The 26,065-nt window shown below is 38.5% G+C and overlaps 10 protein-coding genes across 10 annotated transcripts; 4 read left to right on the top strand and 6 right to left on the bottom strand. All coding sequences in view use genetic code 12, as the record gives it.

Moving 5' to 3' along the window:
• Window positions 1–77: 77 nt before the first annotated feature.
• On the bottom strand, window positions 78–4,088 carry GIN4 (protein kinase; the record flags this gene model as incomplete). Its single annotated transcript, XM_051812934.1, has 1 exon — window positions 78–4,088. The coding sequence occupies one exon, from the start codon at window positions 4,086–4,088 to the stop codon at window positions 78–80; it is 4,011 nt and encodes a 1,336-aa protein (XP_051673395.1).
• A 1,286-nt stretch (window positions 4,089–5,374) lies between these two features.
• CANMA_001008 (uncharacterized protein) lies at window positions 5,375–5,752 on the bottom strand (the record flags this gene model as incomplete). Its single annotated transcript, XM_051812933.1, has 1 exon — window positions 5,375–5,752. One exon carries the CDS (start codon window positions 5,750–5,752, stop codon window positions 5,375–5,377), a length of 378 nt encoding a protein of 125 aa, XP_051673394.1.
• A 198-nt stretch (window positions 5,753–5,950) lies between these two features.
• On the top strand, window positions 5,951–7,036 carry KRR1 (ribosome biosynthesis protein; the record flags this gene model as incomplete). The annotated part of the gene is made up of 1 exon (XM_051812932.1): window positions 5,951–7,036. One exon carries the CDS (start codon window positions 5,951–5,953, stop codon window positions 7,034–7,036), a length of 1,086 nt encoding a protein of 361 aa, XP_051673393.1.
• A 996-nt stretch (window positions 7,037–8,032) lies between these two features.
• CANMA_001006 (uncharacterized protein) lies at window positions 8,033–10,297 on the top strand (the record flags this gene model as incomplete). The annotated part of the gene is made up of 1 exon (XM_051812931.1): window positions 8,033–10,297. The coding sequence occupies one exon, from the start codon at window positions 8,033–8,035 to the stop codon at window positions 10,295–10,297; it is 2,265 nt and encodes a 754-aa protein (XP_051673392.1).
• Window positions 10,298–10,415: 118 nt separating this feature from the next.
• Window positions 10,416–14,174, bottom strand: GIN1 (chromatin-modulating protein; the record flags this gene model as incomplete). The annotated part of the gene is made up of 1 exon (XM_051812930.1): window positions 10,416–14,174. One exon carries the CDS (start codon window positions 14,172–14,174, stop codon window positions 10,416–10,418), a length of 3,759 nt encoding a protein of 1,252 aa, XP_051673391.1.
• Window positions 14,175–15,128: 954 nt separating this feature from the next.
• On the top strand, window positions 15,129–16,286 carry SAM2 (methionine adenosyltransferase; the record flags this gene model as incomplete). Its single annotated transcript, XM_051812929.1, has 1 exon — window positions 15,129–16,286. One exon carries the CDS (start codon window positions 15,129–15,131, stop codon window positions 16,284–16,286), a length of 1,158 nt encoding a protein of 385 aa, XP_051673390.1.
• Window positions 16,287–16,557: 271 nt separating this feature from the next.
• CANMA_001003 (uncharacterized protein) lies at window positions 16,558–17,859 on the bottom strand (the record flags this gene model as incomplete). The annotated part of the gene is made up of 1 exon (XM_051812928.1): window positions 16,558–17,859. The coding sequence occupies one exon, from the start codon at window positions 17,857–17,859 to the stop codon at window positions 16,558–16,560; it is 1,302 nt and encodes a 433-aa protein (XP_051673389.1).
• Window positions 17,860–18,084: 225 nt separating this feature from the next.
• On the bottom strand, window positions 18,085–21,201 carry RIA1 (GTPase; the record flags this gene model as incomplete). Its single annotated transcript, XM_051812927.1, has 1 exon — window positions 18,085–21,201. One exon carries the CDS (start codon window positions 21,199–21,201, stop codon window positions 18,085–18,087), a length of 3,117 nt encoding a protein of 1,038 aa, XP_051673388.1.
• Window positions 21,202–22,601: 1,400 nt separating this feature from the next.
• Window positions 22,602–24,413, bottom strand: ZCF23 (Zcf23p; the record flags this gene model as incomplete). Its single annotated transcript, XM_051812926.1, has 1 exon — window positions 22,602–24,413. The coding sequence occupies one exon, from the start codon at window positions 24,411–24,413 to the stop codon at window positions 22,602–22,604; it is 1,812 nt and encodes a 603-aa protein (XP_051673387.1).
• Window positions 24,414–25,127: 714 nt separating this feature from the next.
• Window positions 25,128–26,036, top strand: YMC1 (organic acid transporter; the record flags this gene model as incomplete). Its single annotated transcript, XM_051812925.1, has 1 exon — window positions 25,128–26,036. The coding sequence occupies one exon, from the start codon at window positions 25,128–25,130 to the stop codon at window positions 26,034–26,036; it is 909 nt and encodes a 302-aa protein (XP_051673386.1).
• Between the last annotated feature and the right edge of the window lie 29 nt (window positions 26,037–26,065).

Raw genomic sequence — 26,065 nt, 5'->3', positions numbered from 1 at the left:
AGGGTGGTTGTGCCTGACAATATTAGACATACATTTAACTAAATCTGTCTCTTATTATTAAATATAATCTATAGTATCTATTTATCCATAACACCTTCCTTCTCCAACACTTTTTCAATCTCATTAAACAAAGTATCAGTGGTGACTTTAGATCCCTTCAATCTAGCACAAATGATTTCTGATTTCTGGTTCAAATCCTTGGGCGCCACGCGTATTCTAAATTTACAACTTTTCAAATCAAATGAATTGTATTTCGATATTGCTCCGGTGATGGTATAACTCAATGAATCATTCTTCAAATCTTTTAACCCGAAATTCGACCATGATCGGAGTAATGTGAATAATGCCGTTATCATTTCATCACGCGGTAAAAGGGTGGCAAATCTTCTAATTTCTGAATCTAGTGGTGCAGAGTTGGATGACGAGGAGGATGAAAACCAACGAAGGAAGGATGATTTGGGTTTTTCTTCGTGCGATTCAACTGGGCTTGGAAGTTGATTGTTCCCACCACCATCAACGCTCTTTTTAGATCCCCAGGAGAATTTCCTCAAAAATGACCCCTTTCGTGATTTGTTATTTGGTTCAGGATAATTGTTGGTTTTATCATCCAATGGTTTCTTATGTGGTGGAGGAGGTGGTGCTGAAGCTGAAGCTGGTGTCGCAGTAGACGATGCATGGGGTTTTGATTCACGAACTTTAGTCATTGGTTGTGATGCTTCACGTTGAGGAGGGTTTTCATGTCCAGCAGGAACCATGGAGGACTGTTTACCCTGCTTAGCTTGTTTATGAGCTGTAGCTGAAGTCCCATTAGCAAGCACATCAATAGACGATTTACTCGATTTTCCGTCGGGTAGCTTTATCTTGTCAAAAACATCATCGGCATCACTCGATCCATCTGAAGGCCTAGTGCGATGAATCTTGCCCGTTGGTTCGCCCCTACTGTTAAAAGTGTTATCGGAGTCCTCTGTTGGCAATGCAGGCACTTTCGATTCTGGTCTGGCTGATTTACTATACCTCCTGGTGGTCGAGGCCCGAGATACCCGCTTATTCGATGAATCATAGTATGAATGTCTCTTATCGGCCAAATGCTGGTCAAAGTCAATAACCGAATGGGCCTCCCCATCTTCACCATCTTCGTCTTCCTCAGGCAAGCCAGCCTTGTCCAATCTATCAGCAAAACTAGTTCGCAAGGGTGGTATTGGAGGCTGCTCCTCATCGTCATTATCGGGTGTATGCGATTCAATAATTGAATTTAAATCACGGTACGATTCCTTGGTTGAATACATCGACAACACCGATAGCCTTTTGTTTGAGTTGGAGAAGTGCCTTGACTTTCTCGTTACATTCGGTATCTTGACACCACTTATCAAAGTCTGAGGTTGACCATTGTTATTGCCTCCACCATTTGCAATCTTTCCGAGATTCTTTTGACTGTTGAGCAATCGTGACTTTCTAATTTCCGACATATATTCATCACTCAAATTTGAATCAACAACATCAGGCTCAGGTAATTCAAAGTCCTCGTTCTCATCATAGTAGCTATCCTTTGATGGTCTTCTCTTATCCGAGTGGTGGCCGTCATCATCCTCCACTATATCGTCCATGACAGAAACCATCGACTCCCTATTGATCTTTTTCTTGGATTTACTCTTGGCGTCCTCGTCCTTCTTTTTATTGCCACCCTTCCACTCATTCTCCAACGCATCTTGAGCTCTTTCAATCTGTTCATTATGATGGGCTTGCCAAAGTGGATCTAACCGGGAAACAGGTCGCCTAGTCAATATCGGGGTCTGTGTCCTCTTCTTCACCGGCTGGCTTGCTGATCTCCTTTTCAATTGCTCAACATCTTGCATGGTTAGTTCATCAGATTGCGCTTGTCCTTCAGAAAGAGCCCGTAAAGCACCCAAATGTTTTGATTGACGTTTGGGTTGGGTGATTTCTTGCTCATTTATTGTTTCCATGTGTGAGTCCTGAGGTTCCTCCTCGTCCTCCTTTACAATAATACTGAGTTTCCTTGAACTGAGCAAGGATCTTCTCTTCAGTCTTCTCTTTTTCTTCTCCAACTCCTTTCGTGCTCTTAGCTCAGCCTCGTGTTTCTTGCGTTCAATTTCCATCAATCTTTCATATTCTTTAGCTTCCAATTCTTCGGGATCAGCCAATTCTTCATCATCCTTATCGTAATCCTCTTGGTTAAAGATTTTGTCACACAATGCAGCAAAAGTAGCCGAGGTTCTCTTGGTTTGTTTATCCATATACTCCCAATCGTCTTCACCAGCTAATTTGGTATAGACTGACAACATTTTCATTGTTATAGAATTCCTTTTCAACCCAGCTGTCATGGAGGCACGTATTGACCTTCTCTTTGACATTCTTTTGCTATTATTATTGTTATTTTTGTTTACCATTGAAGACCGTTTGGATGTGGATACCTTAGCTGATTGTAACAAGTTAGGTGATTCATCAACCACTGGATTTTCTGCTAACTTTGGTAAACCTGATGGTTGCTCAGCGTAATACGAGTCTTTTGAAGGCAACGAAGGTGGAACTGATTGTGTGCTCTGAGATTGAATAATGTCATCATAAATATTACGAGGTGTAGCTTTAACGTTTGAGTTTTCCTGGTGCTGCTGCTGTCTTTGCTTAGGTTTGGTTGGTGAACCCGATGGAGAACGGGCAAAAGACTGTCTCTTCTTAATAACTTTTCTCGGCGAATTATTGACCGACGATGCTGCGGATAGCCTGGCAAGGGCATTCCTGTTGTTACTTCCACTTGATCCAAATCCATTTTTGTATTGAAACGAGGTTGGCCTTGACACACTAATCTGACTGGTGCGTTTTCTACCGGCAGGCGATCTTCCTATTGACCCACTTCTAGCGATCTTGCTGCTGATGTTGTTGTCAAAACTGGTCGACTTAGTAGCCGTAGCTGGACCTGTCTGATCATTACTTGAGTGTCTATACCTCAAAAGCAAAGCATAAAACGTCTTTTCCGGGTTTGCTCCATTCAGTAAGAGACATTTAATTATATCTTGCTCTGATCGATCATTCCATAAAATGGACAAATTTGATAATATTTGTTTATCGATATTTTTCACTGACCCGAGTGACTTGTAAGCAGTTTCTGGGTGTGGTAATGATTTTTCACTAATCAAATCTTCGTTCGAACAAGGGTATTTAGTTAATAATGGGTGTCTCAAGATATTCTCAGTGGTGATTCGCTTGGCAGGATCAACTTCCAACATCTTCTTGATTAAATCTTGTGCTTCTCTACTAATCTCGTCCACGGGCATTTCGTAGCTTCCTGCCTGGACTTTAAGTAAAAGATTACGAATATTTTCATCATCAAATGGTAGTCTCCCCGTTAATAAGGCAAACAATATAACACCACAGGACCATACGTCAGAAGCAGCTCCATGATATTTGAACCCACTAACAATTTCAGGAGCAGCGTAATGAGGCGATCCACAAGATGTTTCAAGTAATTTGCCATTACTTTCCAAAGCAGCCATACCAAAGTCAGCCAATTTGACATTCAACTGAGCATCCAATAATAAATTTTCCGGTTTCAAATCTCGATGGCATATACCCAATGCATGGCAATAAGCAGTACCCAAGACTATTTGCCGGAAGTATTTGATAGCTTCGGGTTCTTGCAAGGGACCCAATTCAACCAACAAGTCAAATAGTTCTCCGCCTTCAACGTATTCCAATACCAAGTAAAGTGCTTTCGAGGTTTCCCACACGTCATATAATCTAAGAACATTAGGATGGGTAAGAAGTTTCATTATAATGATTTCACGTTCGATTCCGTAAGGCAATCCTTGACCTTCGCCGTTTGCATTATTGGTGGTGCCATGGCCTTCTTTTTCTCCTCCTCCTTCTTCTTCTTCTCTTAGTTCTGACTTGGAAACTACCTTAACGGCTGCTTTTTGTCCTGTAGTTTGATGAGTAGCTAGTAATACCCTTCCAGTAGCTCCCCTTCCCAAGGTTTTGCCCAATTTCCAAGGTCCAATTGCTTGTGGGTGGTTATTATGGGCAGCAGTAGAAGCAATTGATGAGCTGATAGAAGCCAGCCTTGAATGTGCCATATTTTATTTTGCTGGTTTGTTGTTGTAAGTTTTATAGTTGTTGTACACAAATAAAAAGAAAGTAAAGTAGTTGGTATGGTAGATATAGCTATACTCTTTAGTTAAGCAACAGACTAAAAAGAGGGTTGGTTGTGGTAGTTGTACGTAGTTGGTTTGTTAAAAAGGAATGATATATGAAACGATATGTGCTGTAAAAAAAAAATCAAAAAAATTTTTTTGATACTGTAAAGATTGTTAATGTTTAAAAATCAAAATGAATAAAAGAAAAAAGAAAATGCGTCTGTTGAGAGGTTATTACTTTTAAATTACTTACCTTATTATTACTTAATACTACTACTACCACTACCACTACCGTTGTAGGTATATTATGTTGTATATTGTATTGTGTATGTGTATGGGTATTATTATTTAGAGAATGTTAAAAAGACGCGTCTGTCGTAATAGTAAGTAATATACACCAATTAGGAAATCCTGCATATTCTAATTGAACACACAGACGCGTATTTATTTATATATTACCCCTTTCAAATATATATACAATAATACAATAATACATTATATTACATACATTACATACATTACATATTAACTATATATATATATTAGGTATAGTTATACTTATAGTTATATTTATAGTTATATTTATTTATAGTCTTTGTTATCTAATTTAACTACTTTAGGAATATACATTACTCTCTATACATTAATATAATACACCACACCAATACAAAATATAAACACTAAAACAGCCTTACTATAGACGAAAATATACACATACACATACACAGGCCAAGTTTAGATGCAATAGAACAGTCTTTTTACAACAACAGCCAATCACTAAAACAAACCGTTTAGTACAACAGTTTTATTTCCAGTATTAACTCCTCTCTCTCTTTGTAAACTTACGCTCTATTCTAGCCTATTCTTTGTGTATGACACATCTGTCTTCTCTATTGACATATTTTTACAATTTTTATTATGCAATAACTGCAATCTCTCTATAATCTCCACACCATCTCTAAATTACATTAAGTATGTATATGTCACAACACAACACTTGAAGTACAATGAAGAGAATAAAACCATCACCACGACTCCTTACTTTTCTAATAGTCTGAGCACCAGTGTCAAACTATCCAGCTGATGAACCCTACCTTTGTTCACCACAGCAACCACATATCAGTAGTATAGTATTTGTTTCTTCCTTTGGAATGAAAAGAGACAAGTCCCAACAATCTAGCAAGCAATCGGTCTCATCTCTTTCACGTCTTCACGATTTCACTTCTTTACAATCCAATGTCAGTCAACAATTGCATCTGTTTCTTAATTTCTTCATTAGCTAATTCATCTTTCTTCTTCTTTTCTTTATCTTTGACATAATCCTCCTTAATCAGTTTTAACACCTTCAAATTATCTTCATTAGCATCTTTCCTTTTGTCTTTTGGTATTGCTGATGTTTCAGCTAATAACTGTGATACTTCATTAAATTCAGTTACATCGGCATTCAACTTATCTAGTTTTATCTTGGTTGCTTTGGCTTTTGATTTAGATCTAGATACATGCTGATTATTAGAAGAATGTTTTGCATTGGGTTTGGTCTTGGTTTTCTGAATCTTGTTATTAGACTTTTTGGAGATAGTGGAGTCTTTACCTTTTAGTGGCATCTTTTAATTTAACAGGTTGGAGTTAGGGTAGTGGGAAAGCTTAAAGGTATACCTTTTGATACTCATCTCCCTTCACTATTCTTTTCTTTGTGAGGCAAAGTTAACAAAGTCAAAAGCAAAAAAAAAGAGAAAAAAAAATTTGGTGAACTCATCTCATCTCAGATAACCACATCTTACATACAAGAAACTACTCTTAAAATGCCATCAACACACAACAGAGACAAGCCATGGGATACACCCGACATAGATAAGTGGGCCATTGAAGAGTTCAAGCCGGAACACAATGCTTCTGGTCTACATTTTGCTGAAGAATCATCATTTATGACTCTTTTCCCTAAATATCGAGAACAATATCTTAGAAGCATATGGAGTGATGTAACTAAAGCCTTAGACAAGCACCACATACGATGTGAATTAGACTTAGTTGAAGGATCAATGACGGCGAAGACCACGCCAAAAACATTTGATCCTGCCATGATTATCAAGGCTCGTGATTTAATCAAATTATTGGCTCGTTCAGTACCTTTACCACAAGCAGTCAAGATCTTGCAGGATGATATTGCTTGTGATGTGATCAAGATTGGTAATTTTGTCACCAATAAAGATCGATTTATCAAACGAAGACAACGATTAGTAGGACCCAATGGAAATACCTTAAAGGCATTGGAATTATTAACTCAATGTTATATCTTGGTACAGGGAAACACGGTTAGTGCCATGGGTCCATACAAGGGGTTAAAAGAAGTGAGAAGAGTAGTTGAAGACTGTATGAAGAACATCCATCCGATATACTATATCAAAGAATTGATGATCAAACAAGAATTGCAGAAAAACCCTGAATTAGCTCATGAAGATTGGTCAAGATTCTTGCCTAGTTTCAAAAAGAGAAATGTTGCCAGAAAGAAGGTTAGTAAGAATAAACAGGGTAAGGGAGGAGCAGCAGAAAAGAAAGTTTATACCCCATTCCCACCAGCTCAACAACCACGTAAGGTTGATTTGCAAATTGAAAGTGGTGAGTATTTCCTTGGTAAACGTGAAAAGGAATTGAAAAAGATTCAGGAAAAGAGAGCCCAACAGGAGGAGAATAGTGAGTTGAAGAGACAAGAAAGAGCTAAGGATTATGTTGCACCTGAAGAAGATAGTTATGAGAATAAACTTTTAAAGAGTAAGGAAAAGAAGGAAAATAAGGAAAAGAAGGAAAAGAAGGAAAAGAAGAAAAGGTCAAGTGAAGATTCCAACGACGATGAAGACGGTTCCAAACATAAGAAATCTAAAACAGCCTAAATGTTTGATTTGAGGTAAGTATATCAAATGGAATGCAAACAATATGTCCACGTGTTCAATGTTACGTTTTCGTATGTTTAATTTAGATAAAACATGGAAAACTTTTGATCACAAGTTGTATGTATCAGATTAACTCGTCCTCTCCCGGTAGAAACAGTCTCTAGAGAGGTAAATCGATATGTGCTTCGGTCTTTATACACAATGTAAAATAATTGACAATTTGAAAGTATTTGTATTTGTATTTAGAGTGGCTTTTTTGGTTGCCATGGAGTGTGTAGGAGTTTGGATCTGCAAATTACTCAAATTGGACAATTGGTCCACAGAAGAATGTCGTCTATTTTTTATTTGTCTATGTCGTTATGTGTCGTCTGAAATTGACGACACAGCACCAGTTCTGGTCTGTACATTATAATAAACTAAAACAAATATAAATATGGTAGCGTTGTGTCTCAATTGAGTATGTCTGTTTCCCATTTAGGTCTTCTATACAAATATATACACATCAATACATACAACAAAGCCACTGCCATTACTATGCCCCACTTCTATCGCTTAATCATATGTAACTTTCCAGAGTTAATAATTGAATGACTTGAAAGTGGTCTCTCTGATTCTGTAGATAAATACTTATCCAATGGTACTACTACGACTACAGTCGTATTGATTAAGTGTGTGGTATGTCAAAGTACGGCGTGTAAAAAGTGAGTTTTGATTACATAATCTTTTGTTTACAAAAAAAAAGAATTATTTTTTTTTTTTTTGATTTGAATTTTATTTAATTTCTCTTACGAAAAACGGCTTGTATCAATCAATCAATCTATCACTTTCCAACCATTCCCTTTTTTGAAAGTCATAAAGTCTTATAATCTTTGCATCACCACTTACACTCGCTACGTTCTTTCTTTAGTTCTTTTGCATTATTCAAACACTCTTGCATTAGCTTAGCATAGCTTCCCACGCACCGACAGTTCTACATATGCACCTCATCTCAGCCGAATGTCGAAATTAGATCAAATACTTTCATTTGCCGAGGAGATAGAAGCACGATCAAATAAACTAACTGATGCCACTTCTGCTTCAATAGATCTAATCAGCCACATTTCCTACATTAATCAACAACTTTTACAAAATGATTACGATATCGATGAGATTCGCCATTTGATGAACACTAATCAATCATGTATGATTCAGTTGAGCGCCTTGAATGAGAAATCATTTTACTTGGAGTCGAATCTACCGATTAATGATTGCATTACTAATCAAACTAGTTTTGAGAATTTGAATACTGAATATAATCATATCCTACTGAAATTGGCGGCCAATAATCAAGTCAGTAGTGATGGCGATTATGAATATGAACAAGATCTTGCGTCTAATTTGCAACAAATAAATATTGATGATAGCTATATCGACGATGAGAGCGGGGAAGAAGATGAAGAAGAAGATGAACTCGACCAAGAAGATTATGTAAATGACGCCCAATTAGAATCGACATCTCCAACACTAGAACCACCTGATTTGAAAAAGATGATTTCGATATCCAACTTGCAACTCAAACCAATGCGCTGTGCATCTTCTTCCTCAACTAATGCAACACTGCAACCACGATCGATTCTGAAAAAGAAGTCACGGTATAGACTTTCAAGTATTTACAATATTAATCCCGTGGCACTTGAAGATTCAACAATACATTCAAACACAACTTCATCGTTTACTTCGTCATCACCGCCTTCTGAAGATAGTGACAAGATGATGAAGAATAGTTTATCTCAGTCATTTGATACTATTGAGTCGCATTTCTCAATCCATCATGGTCCAATTGACAAAGACGGCCAATACAATGTAAATTCTCAACCTAATGCAGATGACGGACAAGTTGGCGCAGCTTTGCCTCAAGCATCACCCCTAATGCATAATAAACACACTAGATCCAATTCTTTGCCTACATCGTCAACCAAATCCATCGACCAAACGGAATTATTCAAAGAGCTCGACTACCAGGAAGATTATTTGCGATTTAACCGACTAAAGCATTTCATCAGTATAAGCAACTTACCCAAGCGTGCTAAAAATACCACTGCTATGGGAGGCGCACAAGGACTAGATGAAGATGATGATGACGATTTATTCTATCACGAATTTGAAAAATCGTTAACGCCACAACAATGTCTTGACAATTGTGATGTTTGCTCAGTAATATCAGACATATCGTATTATTCACCTGAAAAACAAGGTTGTATTGAAGAAATTGCCAACCCCCAGGATTCCAATTTGGACTTTGATACGTATAATCAGTTCTTGCGCAAATCTAAATTGAACTTGAACGAAGCTTATCACAATGCATTCCCTCATCTTTATCGACAAAACAAGGAAGATGCAGGTCTAGATCAGCAACCACAACATCAATCACCACAACAGGCAACACAACTTCATCACCCTAATCACCATTTCAAAAACCCTATTGCTACAATCGGTAGCACTACACCACATACAGTGAGTCCTACTTTAGACACCACTTTCCAACAACAACAATACCATCCAGTATCAACTAGCCAGTCATCGGGCAAATTATCATGTAAATTATTGAGTCAAGTAATTTCACGAAGTCCCGCTACTGTTACTACTACTACTGTTAATAGAGATGCATTTGCTACACCATCAACCCTGCCCAAACAATCACCTACATTCTTAACATCATCGCCTCCATTACCTATTAAATCATCATCGCCGGCGTCGTCGAAGCTCAATTCAATGGTGACAAAATCTTCACCATCAACCGCTACATCACCATCGCCATTACTTTTTGGCTCATCATCGTCACCTTCATTCACCCATAATCTCATCAACTTCATGTCTATTTCTAAAATGCATGAGCATAACCAACAACGCCACTCACTGCAGCAATTGCACCACGCCCAGCCATTTATGAAACCCCCTACTCCGGAAAAGATTAGACTATTGAAGAAACAAAAACGGTTGAAACGGCATGTACCTATTCTGATCCCCAATGAAGCCCAATTGAAACGAATACCACCACAATTGAACCATACAAATGGAAGTAAATCAGGCAGTGCAAATGTAACTAGGACTGGAACTAGTAATAGTTTTCGAAATGAAGGTGGATCGTTTTCGAAATTGACAATATTACGAAATCAAAAGTACATCAATCATGGCGATTCATCAATTTTTAATAATCCAATTATGCGCGGTTGTAATGAAGATGCAATACGAGAGGCTTTAAGTGCTAGTTTGCTTGAATAAATCAGTGAATAAACAAATAACCCAGTGCGACAAGGAGCCTTTCTACTCGAAACTTTTAATTCTTATGCATTAATTATTCATTTACTTTTCTAGTTATTTATAGTTTAAAACTTTCAATCTATAGGAAATCAGAACTAGTAAACAATCGCAGCGAAGTAGTAGAAGACGACCCTGACTCCGGCTTATGCTTCTCACCTCTTTCTTTTCTTGAGTTGCGTAAACTTTTCTCAATTTGTCGTTCTTTAAAGCTCTTGAGTGATGGCTGTTGCTGGGCCCTGGCTTTGGCCAGTTTCGACGACATGTACGTAATCGACGCTTTTGAGCCGGAAACAACCTTGTATTGTTTACTAATTGTGACCCCGGAGAAATGTTGTTTGCCGTTCTTGTTGAAGGACATTCCCTTTTGCTCTTGGAACGATTTGAATGATTGAGTAATTGATGGTTTTTTGAAAATTGGCATAAAGTCGTCATCAAACTCATCGTCCTCATCCCCATCAACCACATCAACCACATCGAGATTGATCTCTTCATCATTGTTGTCTTCATCTTCATCTTTGTCAGTATCGCCACCATCCTGCTTATTTCCATCTACATTATCAAAAAGTGTATCTTGACCCAACTTTCTCTTGCGGGGGTTCTGTTGTTTATGATCAATGTTGGTGACTTGTCGATTATGTTGAAGGATACTCCTTGATTTCAACGCCGTGATATCTTCGACACCATCATCATCATCATCTGATATGCCATGCTGCAATTTAGATAACTTTTGTATACGATTGTACCCTCTCTCACCACTATCATTTTCGTCATCATAGACACTTTGGTACAAGAATGACAACTTATTATGCACAAATGATTCCTCTATTTTGATTGTTTGTTTCAATGGTGCCTCTTTTTCTAATGAATCTTCTTCATATCCACCATTCTTGTCATCTTCTTGCCCATCATTAACATCACCATGAGGCGTAGTTTCCTTTCCACTCGATTCTTTACTTCCACCAAAAGGATTAGCAACACCACGACCAATTTCTTCAACATCACTATCAATCACAATGGTTTCATGCTTATCCTGAATCGTATCGAAAAAAGCCTTTGATTTCTCATCTTTGCTCAATGCTTGCAATTTTTTATTCTGTAGTAATCGTTGTTGTTGCTCAATTAATTTTTGTTTACGATAAGCAGCCAATAATTGATCCTCTTCATCACTCAATTCAATATCAAATCCATTATTATTCTGCCCTACTCGTTTAATCAATTTATGATTTTTGATATCATCCAACAATTTTTCCAATTCTTTTTGATCTTTAATTTGATATTCTTCCATAAACTTTTGGCGAATTTCATCATTCTGTAAATCAATATTTAAGTTGTTATCAATCATTCGCTCATCTTCAGAATTGGCCACATCGGAAAATTCTCCATCCATTCCTCCTAACCCCTTCCATTCATCTTCAGACTCTTCTGCTTCCCCATCGAACATGGTTTTCATACCACTCTTTTCCAATTCTTTCCGACGCTTACGTGCTTCTAATTCTTTTCTTCGTATCTTTTGTTCATATTCCTTAATTCTTTGTTGGATGACTTCGGGATCCTCTTCGTCTTCCTCATGCTTCTCAGGTTGGTCTTCTGGTTCTTCCTTGATTTGTATCATCTTGTTACGCATTGCTTTACGACCTCTGTTGACACGTGCTGGTGTTATCATATCATCATCCTCGTCCTCGTCTGTCACTTCAGCATTCTTTCTGTCTGCTTGTGTTGCACCTTCATTGCTTTGTTTCTTGATGATTTGTGTTTCCAACTCACCCAAGGTAGAGGTATCAACTTGAGTTGGCTGGTCAACTTGTGTATGATTCTGCGTTTGTGACTGAATTTGTGATTGGGAAAGATCCTTGAACAGCGGCAAATTGGGTTCATGTTTGATAGGCATATCTCCTCCTTGCGTTGACATAAATGATTCGTCTTTATTTCTTGGTTGCAAGTTTTTGAATAACTCATGACTGTCATCATCGTGAGTAACTCGGTTCTCTTCTCCATCATCATCTTCAAATGACTCGTTATAATCGTTCTTGACATCCTGATTCTCATTGTCGTCGTCGTCATCATAACCAGGCTGCTCAAAATTATCTGAATTGAAATCGCTTTCAGGAACTTCCGAATCTGCAACATCACTCTCGGGTATGTCTTGATCATAGTCCCCATCATCTTCACTATCAACCATCTTCATTCCCAATGTCTTACCCAATAGAGCCAGCTTGGCTCTTTCCTGCAACTTCTCTTTCTTTCTGATCTTTCTAACCCTTTCCATTTCTCTTTCCAATAATGAAGTCATTGACTCTTCGTTCTTCTCAAGCTCTTCCATCAACGCATGTTCTGGATCGTTTAACCTATGAACCTTCAATTGATCAATATTTCTTCTCTGTAATTGTTTAAAAAAATTACTTTGCTGCTTATGTTTATCCGAATCCTTTGACGCATGTATGGAATTTTGATACTTTTTCTTTGCAAATCGTTGTCTAATGAGAAATTTCTGTTCTTTGGTAAGCTCAGGGATTACATCCAATTCTTTGGCATGGTTTGAAAACCGTGATTTATGCTGCGTTCTCAATGGTGAAGATGAATGTCCAATTTCAACATCAGAATCAGAATCCAAATTGATCAAGGGACCACCATTGTTACCTTGTTGATTGTTTGAAGGCGAGCTTGGCAAGCCTTGTTTCAATCTTTGGGCATACAACTCTAAAGGGTTAGATGATTGAGTTGGCTTTGAAGGTACCAGGAACAAGTCAAACGCATTATTCTTAACTGGTGATGTCGTAGGACTGGATTTCAACAATTCTTCTATGGTAGGCGAAGATGGTTTTTCATTATGAGTTGTCTTTTTCTTCAAACCAAATAGATCGTCATCATCCTCTTCTTCGTCATCTTCTGAAAACAAATCCAAAAACTTTTCCTTTGTAAACACTTGTTTTCGTTCAAAGTCGGGCCTGATATCAATTTGACGTTTCTGAATATTTAAAAACTGTTGAGCTTTCTCCAACTCCTTTGTAGATAAACCATCACTTTTCATGTGCGAAGATACAACTGTGTCATTGGCTTCGTTATTGAGTTCATCCTCCTCGTCAGTTAATGAACCTTTTGTCATATCTTGCTCTAATAGCTCTCGTTCTTTCTCAAGGCGAGCTTGCTTCTTTTCCTCAGCCAATTGAACTATCTTGCGTTGCCTTTCTTCTGCTGTCATTGGTTGTGTTTCCTCTTCTTCCTCTTCATCTGACTCCACAAACAAATTCTGCAAGTCATTCCTTCGAATCGCTTGTGTGGGGACCACGGATGAATTTGCTATAGCTGGCTTTATTCTCTTAGCACCAATAATCTGAGTAGGATCAAGAGTTGTACTTTTGTTGATTACCTGAGTAGGATCAAGGACCCTACTTTTGTTAATTACTTGTGTGAGATTGCTATTGCTTCTCTCCTCTATAACCTGGGTTGATTGGATATACTCATTTTCGTCCACTTCTAATTGAGGCAAATGTTGAAACTGGTTATCTGACACTTTGTTAGGAACTATTTGAGTTTCATCTTGGTCAAGTTTTTGAGTTTCATCCAACTGCTGTGATTCCTTATTCTCCCCAAGCAACCTATTTCTCACCTTGTCTAATATACTTAAGTCTGTTCCAGCAACTTTATTATTGGCCACATTGTTCATAAAGTTGTCACTAAGGTCAAAACCAAGCATCGAGATATTACTCTGTTTTTGCGATGGTTCATACGCCCCTTGCTTTTCCACATCATTACTGTTGAGATCAAGGATGGGGTCTTTACCCACCCCAGGACCACTTAGGACGGTAGGCATGTTTTCTTTATCGTTAAGCAGTTCCATCTTAGGTGCTCAACTAAATGGCTAGTTATTTTGAATCGTGATGAAGTGATTTGCAACAGGTGCTTTGTATTAAATCTACAACTACGCGGTCGGTTACTTACGCACCTTTCTTTTTTTTATTTTTTTTCGCGTTTGTTTATATGTCGCATAAAACTTAATGTCGTGAGACTGGAAATGACACACATGACAATTCGTAAACGTTGTAGTGAAATTTCTCCTCTAACATCAAGCAAAAGGTGAGCCATCTCACACCAGGTAGAAGTAAAGGGGGTATAAGTCATCATTTTGGGTACAAGATACTTCTTACTTTTCAATCTTTCTGATGCTCAAAGCACTCTTGTCAACGTGGTAGCCATCTTCAAAAGCTACAAAGTTCGAGTTGTACGATGTCGTTTAAGAGAAAAAATAAAAAAAATATTGTATGGTGGTTTTTGTGTGTATATTTGGGGTGTTCTGTTTAACATGTGAAAGTCACGATTTCTTAGATCATCTATAATTACAATAGAGTGCATACACACCCAAACACCAATAGTTTAACAATACAATAAACTCTGCCCACGAGTCTACTTTCAACTTCAAACGAGTGTGTCGTTTAGAATGGAAGTAAATGGATCATCCATACAGTTTAACAGGTATAATGTCAATCTACAACAGTCCAAACAAGGGACTACAATTCATTTACGTGTCACATTGTTGTACCACCCATATTATATGTATAGCTGTCCCACGAGTGTGGCTCTCATCGTAACAGAAAACGTTCAGCGTTTAAATTTTTATTTATTTTTTTTTCTCTGCCAACAAAGTTTTCTTTTTTTTTTTTTTTTTTTTTTTTTCACCTTTTTTAGCATCGAGATTTAAATCAACAGCGTTTTTCCCATCTTTCTTTCTGGAAAAAAGCACTTTTTGTTGAAATTCATCTCATTTCAATTGCATTCCTTTTTTTAACTTAATCAAATGTCTACCTCAGGAGAAAGATTTCTTTTCACTTCAGAATCTGTCGGTGAAGGTCACCCAGATAAGATTTGTGACCAAGTGTCTGATGCTATTTTGGATGCTTGTTTGTCTGTGGACCCATTGTCCAAGGTTGCTTGTGAAACTGCTGCCAAGACTGGTATGATCATGGTCTTTGGTGAAATTACCACCAAGGCTACTTTGGATTACCAAAAAATTATCAGAGACACCATCAAGCACATTGGTTATGACCACTCAGAAAAGGGTTTCGACTACAACACTTGTAACGTTTTGGTAGCTATTGAACAACAATCGCCAGATATTGCTCAAGGTTTGCACTACGAAAAAGCTTTGGAAGAATTGGGTGCTGGTGACCAAGGTATCATGTTTGGTTATGCCACCGATGAAACCGATGAAAAATTGCCATTGACCATCTTGTTGGCCCACAAGTTGAATGCTGAATTGGCCTCTGCTAGAAGATCAGGTGCTTTGCCTTGGTTGAGACCAGACACCAAGACTCAAGTTACCGTCGAATACGAGAAAGACGGTGGTGCTGTTATCCCAAAGAGAGTTGATACCGTAGTCATCTCTACTCAACATTCAGATGACATTTCAACTGAAGACTTGAGAAGCGAAATCCAAGAGCACATTATCAAAAAGGTTATTCCAAGCAACTTGTTGGACGACAAAACCATCTACCATATTCAACCATCAGGTAGATTCGTCATTGGTGGTCCACAAGGTGATGCTGGTTTGACTGGTAGAAAGATCATTGTTGACACTTATGGTGGATGGGGAGCTCATGGTGGTGGTGCTTTCTCAGGTAAAGATTTCTCCAAGGTTGACAGATCTGCCGCATACGCTGCCAGATGGGTTGCCAAGTCATTAGTTAATGCCAAGTTGGCCAGAAGAGCTTTGGTGCAATTCTCATACGCCATTGGTGTTGCTGAACCATTGTCTATTTATGTTGACACTTACGGTACCTCCAAATACTCATCTGATGAGTTGGTGCAAATAATCAAGAACAACTTTGATTTGAGACCAGGTATTATTGTCAAGGAGTTGGATTTGGCCAGACCAATCTACTTCAAGACTGCATCCTACGGTCATTTCACCAACCAAGAAAACCCATGGGAACAACCTAAAAAATTGAAATTTTAATTGTAACAGACTCTAATTTCAACACAATTTTAATTCACTTCAACAGTATTTTATAGAATTTTTATATAATTTGGTTATAAACTTTTTTTTAAAAAAATCTGACATTGTAGTCTAGAAAATCAATTTTGTTCAAAAAAATGATTAATCACGCTCCACTTTATTCATTATTATTCATCCACACCACGAAGCCTGAATAATTGAATCTACATTTACCAATTTATTATTTGTATGCGATTTAAGTAGCAGATACTATCTAGAACTAAGTAGATACTTAACTTGCCTTTTTTCCAACGAGGTATCGAGGTTTCATGCCAAATACTGCTTCATATTGACACAACAAGCAGCACTTATCACTAGGGATTAACCCGTAATAGTTTCTCGGCGTTGTAGACACGCGGTTACGCAACCGAGAGCTGTCTAATTTGTCTTGTGGCTTCTCCTTTAGCAATCTCTTTAAGTCATCAAGTGGGTCGCTAATCTCTCGTTTCAGTTTTCTTTTTAATTTGGACTTATGTTTTGGTGAGGTCGACGAACCAGATGATGGGGCCCGCAGTGAATCCTGTTGGTTCCTTGCGGGTGGGTTGTTTTCTTGATATCTACTCGCTACATTGGTACCCAAATTGAGTTCATCCTTTAACCCTTTCAACTTTTCTGCCGCTTGATTCATCAGTCTTAGCTTTTCTTCAATGTTGTTACCTGTAGGAAGAAGTCTTCCACTGCTATCATACTCAAATGTAAACTCACAAGAAGGGCCCTCGCTATCGTTGTCACTATCGGCGGGTCTCGACTCTCTCAAAAGACCGTTTGATGACAACAGAGAAGATCCATACACCTCGTCAAAAATGGGACAGTCACAGTCTTCTAATCCATGAATTTTGCATTCAGGAATCGGGCTAAACTCTATTTCTATCGAGGCGGGATTTAAATGACCAGCATTTTCAAATTCATTCCGGAGTTTGCTCAAATCATTGTCATCAAGATGGCTATTTTCGTAACTTGATTCAAACAAATTAAAGTTTGCCGGCAAGTCTCCTCCTTCCCTTTGTTTGATGATTTGGGCTATTTTATCTCGAATGAAGTCAATTTCATTATCATTTAATAGCGATTGAGGAGGACATATGATCTTCTTTTTGGGATGCTTGATGAGTCTTTTCGATGTATCACTATGCGGAGTTTCTATAGTTGGTGCATCTAGCAGTTGCCGGTCATCATTCGTGATCTCTTGGATCCGCTCTCCAGCTTGATTTGAAACTGATTCAAGCGCTTCTAACAAATTATAATTAAATATGGGATTCAGCTCAGTGGGGTTTGGATCATCTTCTTTCGGAAATGGTGAAAAATTGTCCTCATCCTCAAATTGTTTCGCCATCACCTGCAGCCAATTATCGTAATTTTTCGAAATCATTTCAAACAACTGAGCAGGACTTGCTTTTATCGAGGTGGGTTTGCTACTGCTTGCCCCTGCGTTCATCTCTTTTGGCGGTTTTTTGGCTTTTGTTTCAGATGGTTGCCTACTATCCATAGCCGGTGATTCTAAATCTTGCTTACCCATATGATGAGTCAGAGGGGTCATTGCACTTTGGTAACTTTACTATATCCCGTTCATGAATGTAAGGTATATGAATATTTATTAAATTGAAATTCTCGAGTGAAATGTAGGCGTCAAGCAAATTGTTATGTGTAAACTGTAGACAAACTTCTTCATCGCGCTGGTAAAATAATTTTTTCTTTTTTGTCTCCTACACACCAATCTACAAAAGGACATCTTGACATTAGAATCAATTTCACTATCTATAATCTAATCTTTCTTCAAAGTTCTTTGCTTTTCTGCATTTTTCACCACTTTTTCATCAATAAACAACCCTTTTCTCCTTCTGATGTTGTTCATGTACCGCCTTGCAATATTTTCTCTTTCGGCAAATTCACCTAGTTCCTCCAATTCTTCCTCTGTGTGAGGCACCCAAAAGGGATCAATATCGAGAGTATCGAACCCATCAAACACCAATTGTGGACTAGCAGCACCCGAAGTTTTCTTTCTGATATCTTCACTAAATCCAAATGCCTGGATAACGGGGAGTCTAGCAACGACAGTGAAGAATGGAGTTCCTTCTTTCATTTCCTCTGAAATAATTGAACCCTCACGTTTTTGTACAACGGCATAAACCTTTCCCAAGACTTCAGCTGCAGCTTGAATTTCACATGTATACATTGCAAGAAGAAGACGAGGCGATTTGACCAAAAACAGTTTATGGATTAGGGTCTTGGCTTGGTTAATAATTTTACCCCTGTTGATCAAAATTTTGTCTTCGTCAATATCATTCACAACGGCCTTCTTCAAAATGACAACTACTCCCTGCATTGGCTCATCAGCTAGTGGACCTTCGTTGAGTGCTAATTGGGCACCATTCAAAACATTATTTTCAAATGGAAATGGCTTTTCAGGTTGATTGGGGGCAAAAAGGTGCTTGAGTTTGTTTGTTTTGTCTAGCAAGATGTTTGGGCCAACTCGCTTAGGACCAAACGCCACTATGTTATCAATAAAAAACTTTGCATTTTCAAAACCATAAAATGACTTCTCTTTGTCGACAAGTGTCGTCAATTTCTCAACCAACGATTGCTTAACCTCCAGTGTAATGCTCTTGCTTCTGGCAATCTCGCTTAATAATGATTCGTTATCGATCAAAAGTTGAGTAACTTCACTGGGCAAGGGGCAAACGTCAAAATCGAGACTAACAAGCTCATTATCGTCACCTTCGTCTTCTTCCTGTATTTGCTCATCAGCTCTATCTTTGCTCACAATATCATCCGCCAATGATTCTCGGAATGGAATCACTGGCTCTTTGACGGTGACTTCACAACCTTTTGCAAACCTTTCTTCCAAATCCTTTAAACATCTTTCTAAATGAAGTTCACCCGAAACACAAACAATCAATTCCCCAGATTCATCGTCAACGTACCACTCCAAGACAGGATCAGCTTTAGCAAGTAAATCCAAACCATGCTCCAACTTTGCCAACTTCATTGGATTTGTTGGTTCAACAGCTATCCTCATGATAGGTTTGTTATGGATCAAAGTTGAAGTGGAAGCAAAATTGATATACGGCATATCTGGGGGTAAGGAAGAGCAAATGGTGGCGTTCTTGAGAACAACATTATCTAAACCAACCACACCAACGATATTTCCAGCAGGCACATGCTCCATTCTCACCAACTCCCTACCCATGATCAAAAACAAATCCTTAATTTCTATCCCATCCACAATTTGGTCAACATTCTTTTCGTGATCTCTTGGTAATGAAGGGTCATATTTCGGTCCAATCACGGTTAGTTTTTGTCCTTTCGATAAGGTACCAGAATACACACGAGTAAATCCCACCAAAGTCTCTGCCGAACTGCCAATTTCATCATCATCCTCATCCAGTCGTTGCTCAAAATCCTCCTCCTCAAACTCCCATTCAAACGGATCCTTCTTTGGATTGATTGTATACTCATCGTTTGCTCTGTTGTCCTGTGCCGCCGCAGCAGCTTCTGATGCTTTCTTAGCCAACTCTCTCGCAATTCTGGTCCTCTCTCTTAGCTCTTCCGCGGAAACATTGGCTCCTACTTGTGTCTCTTTTGGTAGTTCCTCATTAGGCACTGAAATTAGTTTTGACACATAGGCCATAGTATGGGTTTCTGCATGAGAGCTGTCACAGTCATGCATGGCCTTCACAAGACTGCGATCAACAAGCTTACTCTTGTCCAGTTCGGTGTCAACTGCACTATAAACAGTTTCCTCTAGGATCTTGTCTATCCTCTCCAGTTGTGCTTCAACGGGACTAGGCAAGTTGTCAATGACCGTTCCTAATACGGCGTGACTTAAAGGTATCCATTGTGACATTATTTGATTTAGCAAGTTCTTCAAATCTTTCGATCTCAAATCACGAGGCGAGATCTTGGCCCCCAATTTCTCGATAATTTTCTCTAATTTTTCCTGATTTCTTTCAAGTAAACAATTTTCATAAACGGCCCAAATTTGGACCAAAATTAACGACACAAATAATGGCTTCAGGCTGCCACTTTTAATCTTTTTACCAGGAACAATCTTTTTGGTCTTCATGTCCAAGTAGAAATCACCCCAGAGGGTCTTGGCAAGTGCATTTTGAGAAAAGCCTAATTTCTTCAGATAGATCTCAGCAAAAGTTTTGACGGTAAATGCCCACCCATCAATTGCAGAAGCAAATACCACATTGTTCTTTTCGGGGACAAAGTACAAATTTTCATCGTCTTTTTCGACAAATTCTCCCACTTCACCCGCTTCTCGCCAATTTAAATCGTCTTCGAGTCTGTCTCCCGCATAGAATGATCCTATAACCGAGTTAACCTGTTCAATGACTCTTGATATATGTTGGTAAGCCTCTAGTGGACTAAGCTTCCATTCAGTGATTAATCGGTCCAACTTGTTAATGACCAAGACAGGTTTTAGTTTATCAATCCAGCATTGACGTAAAACATTGATGGTTTGTGAGCACACACCTTCAACAGCATCGACCAAGACTATAGCTCCGTCACAAAGTCTTGACGACGTGCTTACCTCCGAGGAGAAATCGATATGACCAGGTGAATCGATTAAATTGATCAAATGCTCTTTGACTTCAACTTTTGCTTCTGACTCATCTCCTTTCTGCCTTCTCATGATTCTAAAGTACAACGAAATAGCAGATGCCTCCATTGTGATTCCTCTTAGTTGCTCGTCTTCTCTTGAGTCCAAGTATCGTATCTTTCCTGCCATGCGCTGCGAGATGATTCCGTTTGTTGCCAACAATGAATCACTTAGTGATGTTTTGCCATGATCAACATGTGCAAGGATACATATGTTCCTGATGCAAGAAGCATCCAGCTGTAGTTTGCTAATTGTCTCTTGAGAAATCTTCATTGTTTAGTAACTCAAATGACTATTGCTAAAGTTGTAGAAAGAATGTTGTTTCAGTGGAAAAAAATAAATGCTTCTTCATGGTGCTCATCAAAGACCAAAATGTTCCAAGCGCAAAGTATAAAAGAAATGGTAGCTCAATACAGAGACTCTCTCTACAAAAGCAAACCGTTAACTCAAATTAATATATGTATTAAATAAAAGATAAACCTAATCTAAAACGAAATGAAAAGACCAGCAAAACAAATCCTCGACAGAGATCTCTATATCTATTGGGATTTTTGGTTACCTTCGTATTGTGGGTGTCTCATAGGATGTACCTTGGCAAAATTGGGGTCTGATGTGACGTAAATCTTCCTTAATGATGAGTTTTGGAAGTAGTATTTTGCCATGTAGACTGACCAAGCACCATAACAAGCACCACCGACTAATAAAGCTCTGAAAGGGGTAATAGCAAAAGCAGCCATGATTGTGTCAATAATAATAAAGTTCTATATTAAGTATGTTGTAGGAATAGTTAATATTGATTGCTGGGAAAGGTGAACAGAACTTGAAAACAAAGATAAACCTTGAGGGTATTTATAGTTGAGGGGGAGGAAACAACATGTTTGAGTATAGTAAAACGTGTCTAAAAAGTTGTATGGATGCAAAAAAAGAGAGTAGAAAACCAAGCAAGGGCGACTGAGAAAAAAAGAAAAATCACCTCATTATTGAAATCATTTGTGACTGCAAAATTTATTCCGCGACAGACCACTCAGAAGGGAAAAAATAGGGTTGCATGAAACTCCGAAAACACCCACCTTCTTTCCACTATAATGTTTCTACACAATCTCTTTGAAATCGGCAGTGCCATTCTGGAGCTCCAAAGCACACTTAGAAAGTTTTGATCCCCCCTAAAAATAGTGCATATTCCATGGTGTGAGGCAACTTATTAGTGAAGAGACTGTGTCTGAATCTCCCTACAAAGCCGCACACTTTGTGGGTGACTTTCGCGAAACACCGGATTGGATTTAGAAGAAGAAGAAAAAAAAATTTAGAACAAAAAAATCACCTTACTTTTATTTGTTTTTTCATTGTTTTGCTTTATGCGCATGATTTTAATGCACGATAGGCTAATGGGAGATCAAAAATATAACCTGATGTTCGTTTGATAATACTTCACAAACAATAGTTACTGTATAGTTTATGTACCCGAATAGTGGGGTGCATTTAGTTAGATGCATAGGCTAAACATGCAATCAGCGCACCACCCCAGTCCGTAAAACGCCCTCGCCTTCACCTCTCCAACTACACAATAAGCAAGCACTAATAACGCTTAAGGTTAGTTCCTTTTACTTACGATACTATTTACCTGTCCTTTTGTAACTTTAGTTCTTCCGAAATGTTTTATTGTCTTTTCCTTCTCAGTACATTCGTACACCATCACCAGCAGGAAGAATTGGCAAAAATTGGCCAATTATCAACATTGGTATATCAAATAGGTCTCTCTTGACCGTCCAAACAGAGCAAAACTCGATGTAGTTGCTAGTGCCTACATTATTTTGCAATTGACCATCGGTGTTCACAGTGGCTGCATTATTGACATACGGTTCCTTTTTGGTGAGCTTTATTTTAGTACTGATACTTGAATGTAGGTTTCCCACCGCCACAGATTTAAATAGTTGAAAATACTTGACCACGGATTCGTCATCGTGCATCATTTCCATGATGAAAGTACGCTTTGATAATATATCCAGTAGTTTATAACCAAGTAGACTTAGCAAATCATCGGTTATACTCACTATTTCTCCAGTTCGACGCCATATAATGGTGGGCGAGGAGTTCAATTGACTCAATTTCTCGTAGTCAATCAAGCATCTTTGGAAACTCATTTCTAAAAGAAGGAGGTCTTGTGGTTTCAATAGGGACTTGTGTGCGCTAATAAACGTGGGTCTATAACTTGCAATCAATTTCAAAATGATGAGCAAGTTTTGTCTCTTGCGCTGCTTCTCCTCTGGGTCTAAACCATTGCCCTGAAACCTCGTCTTGAGAAAATGAGTTAGTGCATGGTAGGAATTGGGGTACTCGAAATTTATCACGTCCTTGTTGTAAATGTCAGACACTGTCTTGTAAATTTTGTGGGTTGCCAAGGGCGAAACATAGTCAGTGCGATACTTTGTTTTAAAATTCACAATTGGATTAGAATTGAAAGCTGTGGTTTGTTTACTGGTGCTTCCTCTAGAACTCACATTGTTGTCCAAAAGATTATCAGTTTGATGTGCCATGTTGTTCAAATTATCCAAACTCATACTTGAGTCTGTCGGGTATCCCAACGAAATAAAGGGACGAGAATCTCGCAACTTCTGTACCACCTTCTTCTTTGATTCATTGATATTATCAAAGTCGATATTTTGTATAAAAGATGGCGTAGGCCCATTAGTGTACTCTGATGCACTTGTGTTTGAAGGGGTTGGCGAGGCTGGTTTTGAGTTTAATAGAATGTCTCCTAGCATAAGGTACTCCTCATTAAGATAGTTGGAGCTAAATTGGTTGTTTCTGTGATTTAAATTGATGGGTTGAGGAGCGCCTGATATTTCAGATATCGGGTCCATCGACTGTTGGCTTAAACTGTCAATCTCGTAATGATCAGTAAGTAGTTTGTTTATAACATCCGTGGTAGTATTTAGCATGGTATTTGTATGAAACAACGGATCAGTTTCCAACAGGTTGGTCCTATTTAGATCTATTGATTCATTGTTGAAATCCGATCCATCTCGCGGCACGCCACACGGAGGAGTATCTAGTATCTCCTTGATTTGATTAATATTCGGATCCTCTATTGGGAGGTTTAAGGCTTCTTGCTTTTGTTGCACTGGCATTGGGGTTGGCACACTAGTTGGTAGGTGTCCATTAATCGCATGTTTTGAGCTTTGGGTTTGTTGCATTTTGAAGCCCTCGTTTACCATAGATGCTGGTGATGTACTGAATGAGCTGTTGGGAGTCGATAATACAGAAGACAGGTGTGACTTCTTTTTTGGCGACGATTTTGAAGATGCCGACAAGTATTTAACCCTTTTCCGGACAATATCGTGACACTCTGATGCTATATTCCTCTTGACACAATTTTTACAAGGCCGCTCGTTTGAACATTGCAAATGCTTTCCATGACAGAAAGTGCAAGCCCTTGATGCTGGCTTGCGGTTTTGTTTCTCTTGTGGGGTTAATTTCTTTGTCATTCTATTTTTATCATGTACCTATTCTTCAAATCAATGCAAATTCAAATGCGTTGATGATAAATCATGAGACAGGTAGCTCGAGTAACAGCCTTAGCTATAGATGGATTCAGCCTCTTCTGCCTATGGTTTGAAGTTTTTTTTTTCAAAATGTCACCTCGGAGTTTTATGGGAAGGGTGTTAAAAACATTCAATTGTGACTTCCGGGTTTTTTTTAGTTGCAAGAAAAAACTACAAAAATTAAAAAAAAATGAAACAAGATTCCATATTTAGTACCCAGTATTGAAGACAATACTGTGATGTCGCCATTGAACCATGTACAATACCAACCCTATAACTATTCCAGATTGAATATAGCATATAAATATTCCAAAACTGACGTGTGACACCCCACTTCTGGGCATCTTCGTTTATCTAGCTCAGCAGCGTGATTTTGCGAAACCAAGAAAGTCAAATCATTCATGTTGTCATCTGGCAGACATCGCAACGGTATATATATATATACTTTTAATGGTTCCTGGTGTTGCCCCAGTCAAATGGAGACCATGCCCCGTAATTGACTCTGTTTGTTACTCTTTTCGGAGCGCATTGCAGCAGCTGCATTGAAAAAAAACAAAAAAATAAAACAGAACAAACCCATCATCGTGCGGAGTCCAAGTTGATAAGAAGTTTTCAGTCTTCACCAGCACACAACTAGCTCCAAATTCACTTACAAGTATGCCTATTGAGTTAGAGGAACCCGGACTTGAAAACAATGCTCAAGTTGCAAAAGACTTGTTTGCAGGAACTATGGGAGGGATAGCCCAAGTTCTTGTTGGCCAACCATTTGACTGCGTTAAAGTTAGATTACAATCGGCACCAGAAGGAACTTATAGTGGAGCTTTGGATGTTATTAAACAATTGATAAAAAATGAAGGATTTGCTGGATTTTATAAGGGAACGTTAACTCCTTTAGTGGGGGTCGGTGCTTGTGTTTCAGTCCAGTTTTCGGTAAACGAGTTTATGAAACGTCATTACGACCGAACACTAAACGGTAAGCCTCTCGATTTGTTACAGTTTTTCAACTGTGGTGCTGTTGCAGGTTTTGCAAATGGGTTTTTGACCTCCCCAATTGAGCATATCCGTATCAGACTTCAGACACAAACAGCTGGTAACAAAATATTCCACGGCCCTATCGATTGTTTTAAAAAGATTTATCAAATTGACGGATTTAGAGGTATTTATAAGGGCTTAGGACCTACTTTGGTTAGAGAGTCCGTTGGGTTGGGTATTTATTTTGCGACTTATGAAGCATTGGTAGCTGAAGATTTGAAGCAACATCCTGGCTTGACCAGAGCAGATATCAAACCATGGAAGTTGTGTTTATACGGAGGTCTAAGTGGGTACACTTTATGGATTTCTATATACCCCGTAGACATGCTCAAGTCTAAATTGCAAACCGATGCCTTGAAAGGAGCCAAGTACAAGAACTCAATGTCCGTGGTAAAAGACATATTTCATAAACAAGGAATAAGAGGATTCTACAAAGGGTTCTTGCCAACAATACTAAGGGCTGCACCAGCAAACGGAGCCACCTTTGCTGTGTTTGAAGTCACTATGAGACTTCTTAGTGGCTCGACGCAATAGATATAGAGTGTGTTTATAAATTGTTTTCA

Source organism: Candida margitis, assembly GCF_024628925.1.
Source record: "Candida margitis strain CBS 14175 chromosome Unknown scaffold20, whole genome shotgun sequence".
In the NCBI taxonomy this organism is placed as follows: Eukaryota; Fungi; Ascomycota; class Pichiomycetes; order Serinales; family Debaryomycetaceae; genus Lodderomyces; species Lodderomyces margitis.
This window is presented reverse-complemented; position numbering and strand designations above follow the sequence as displayed.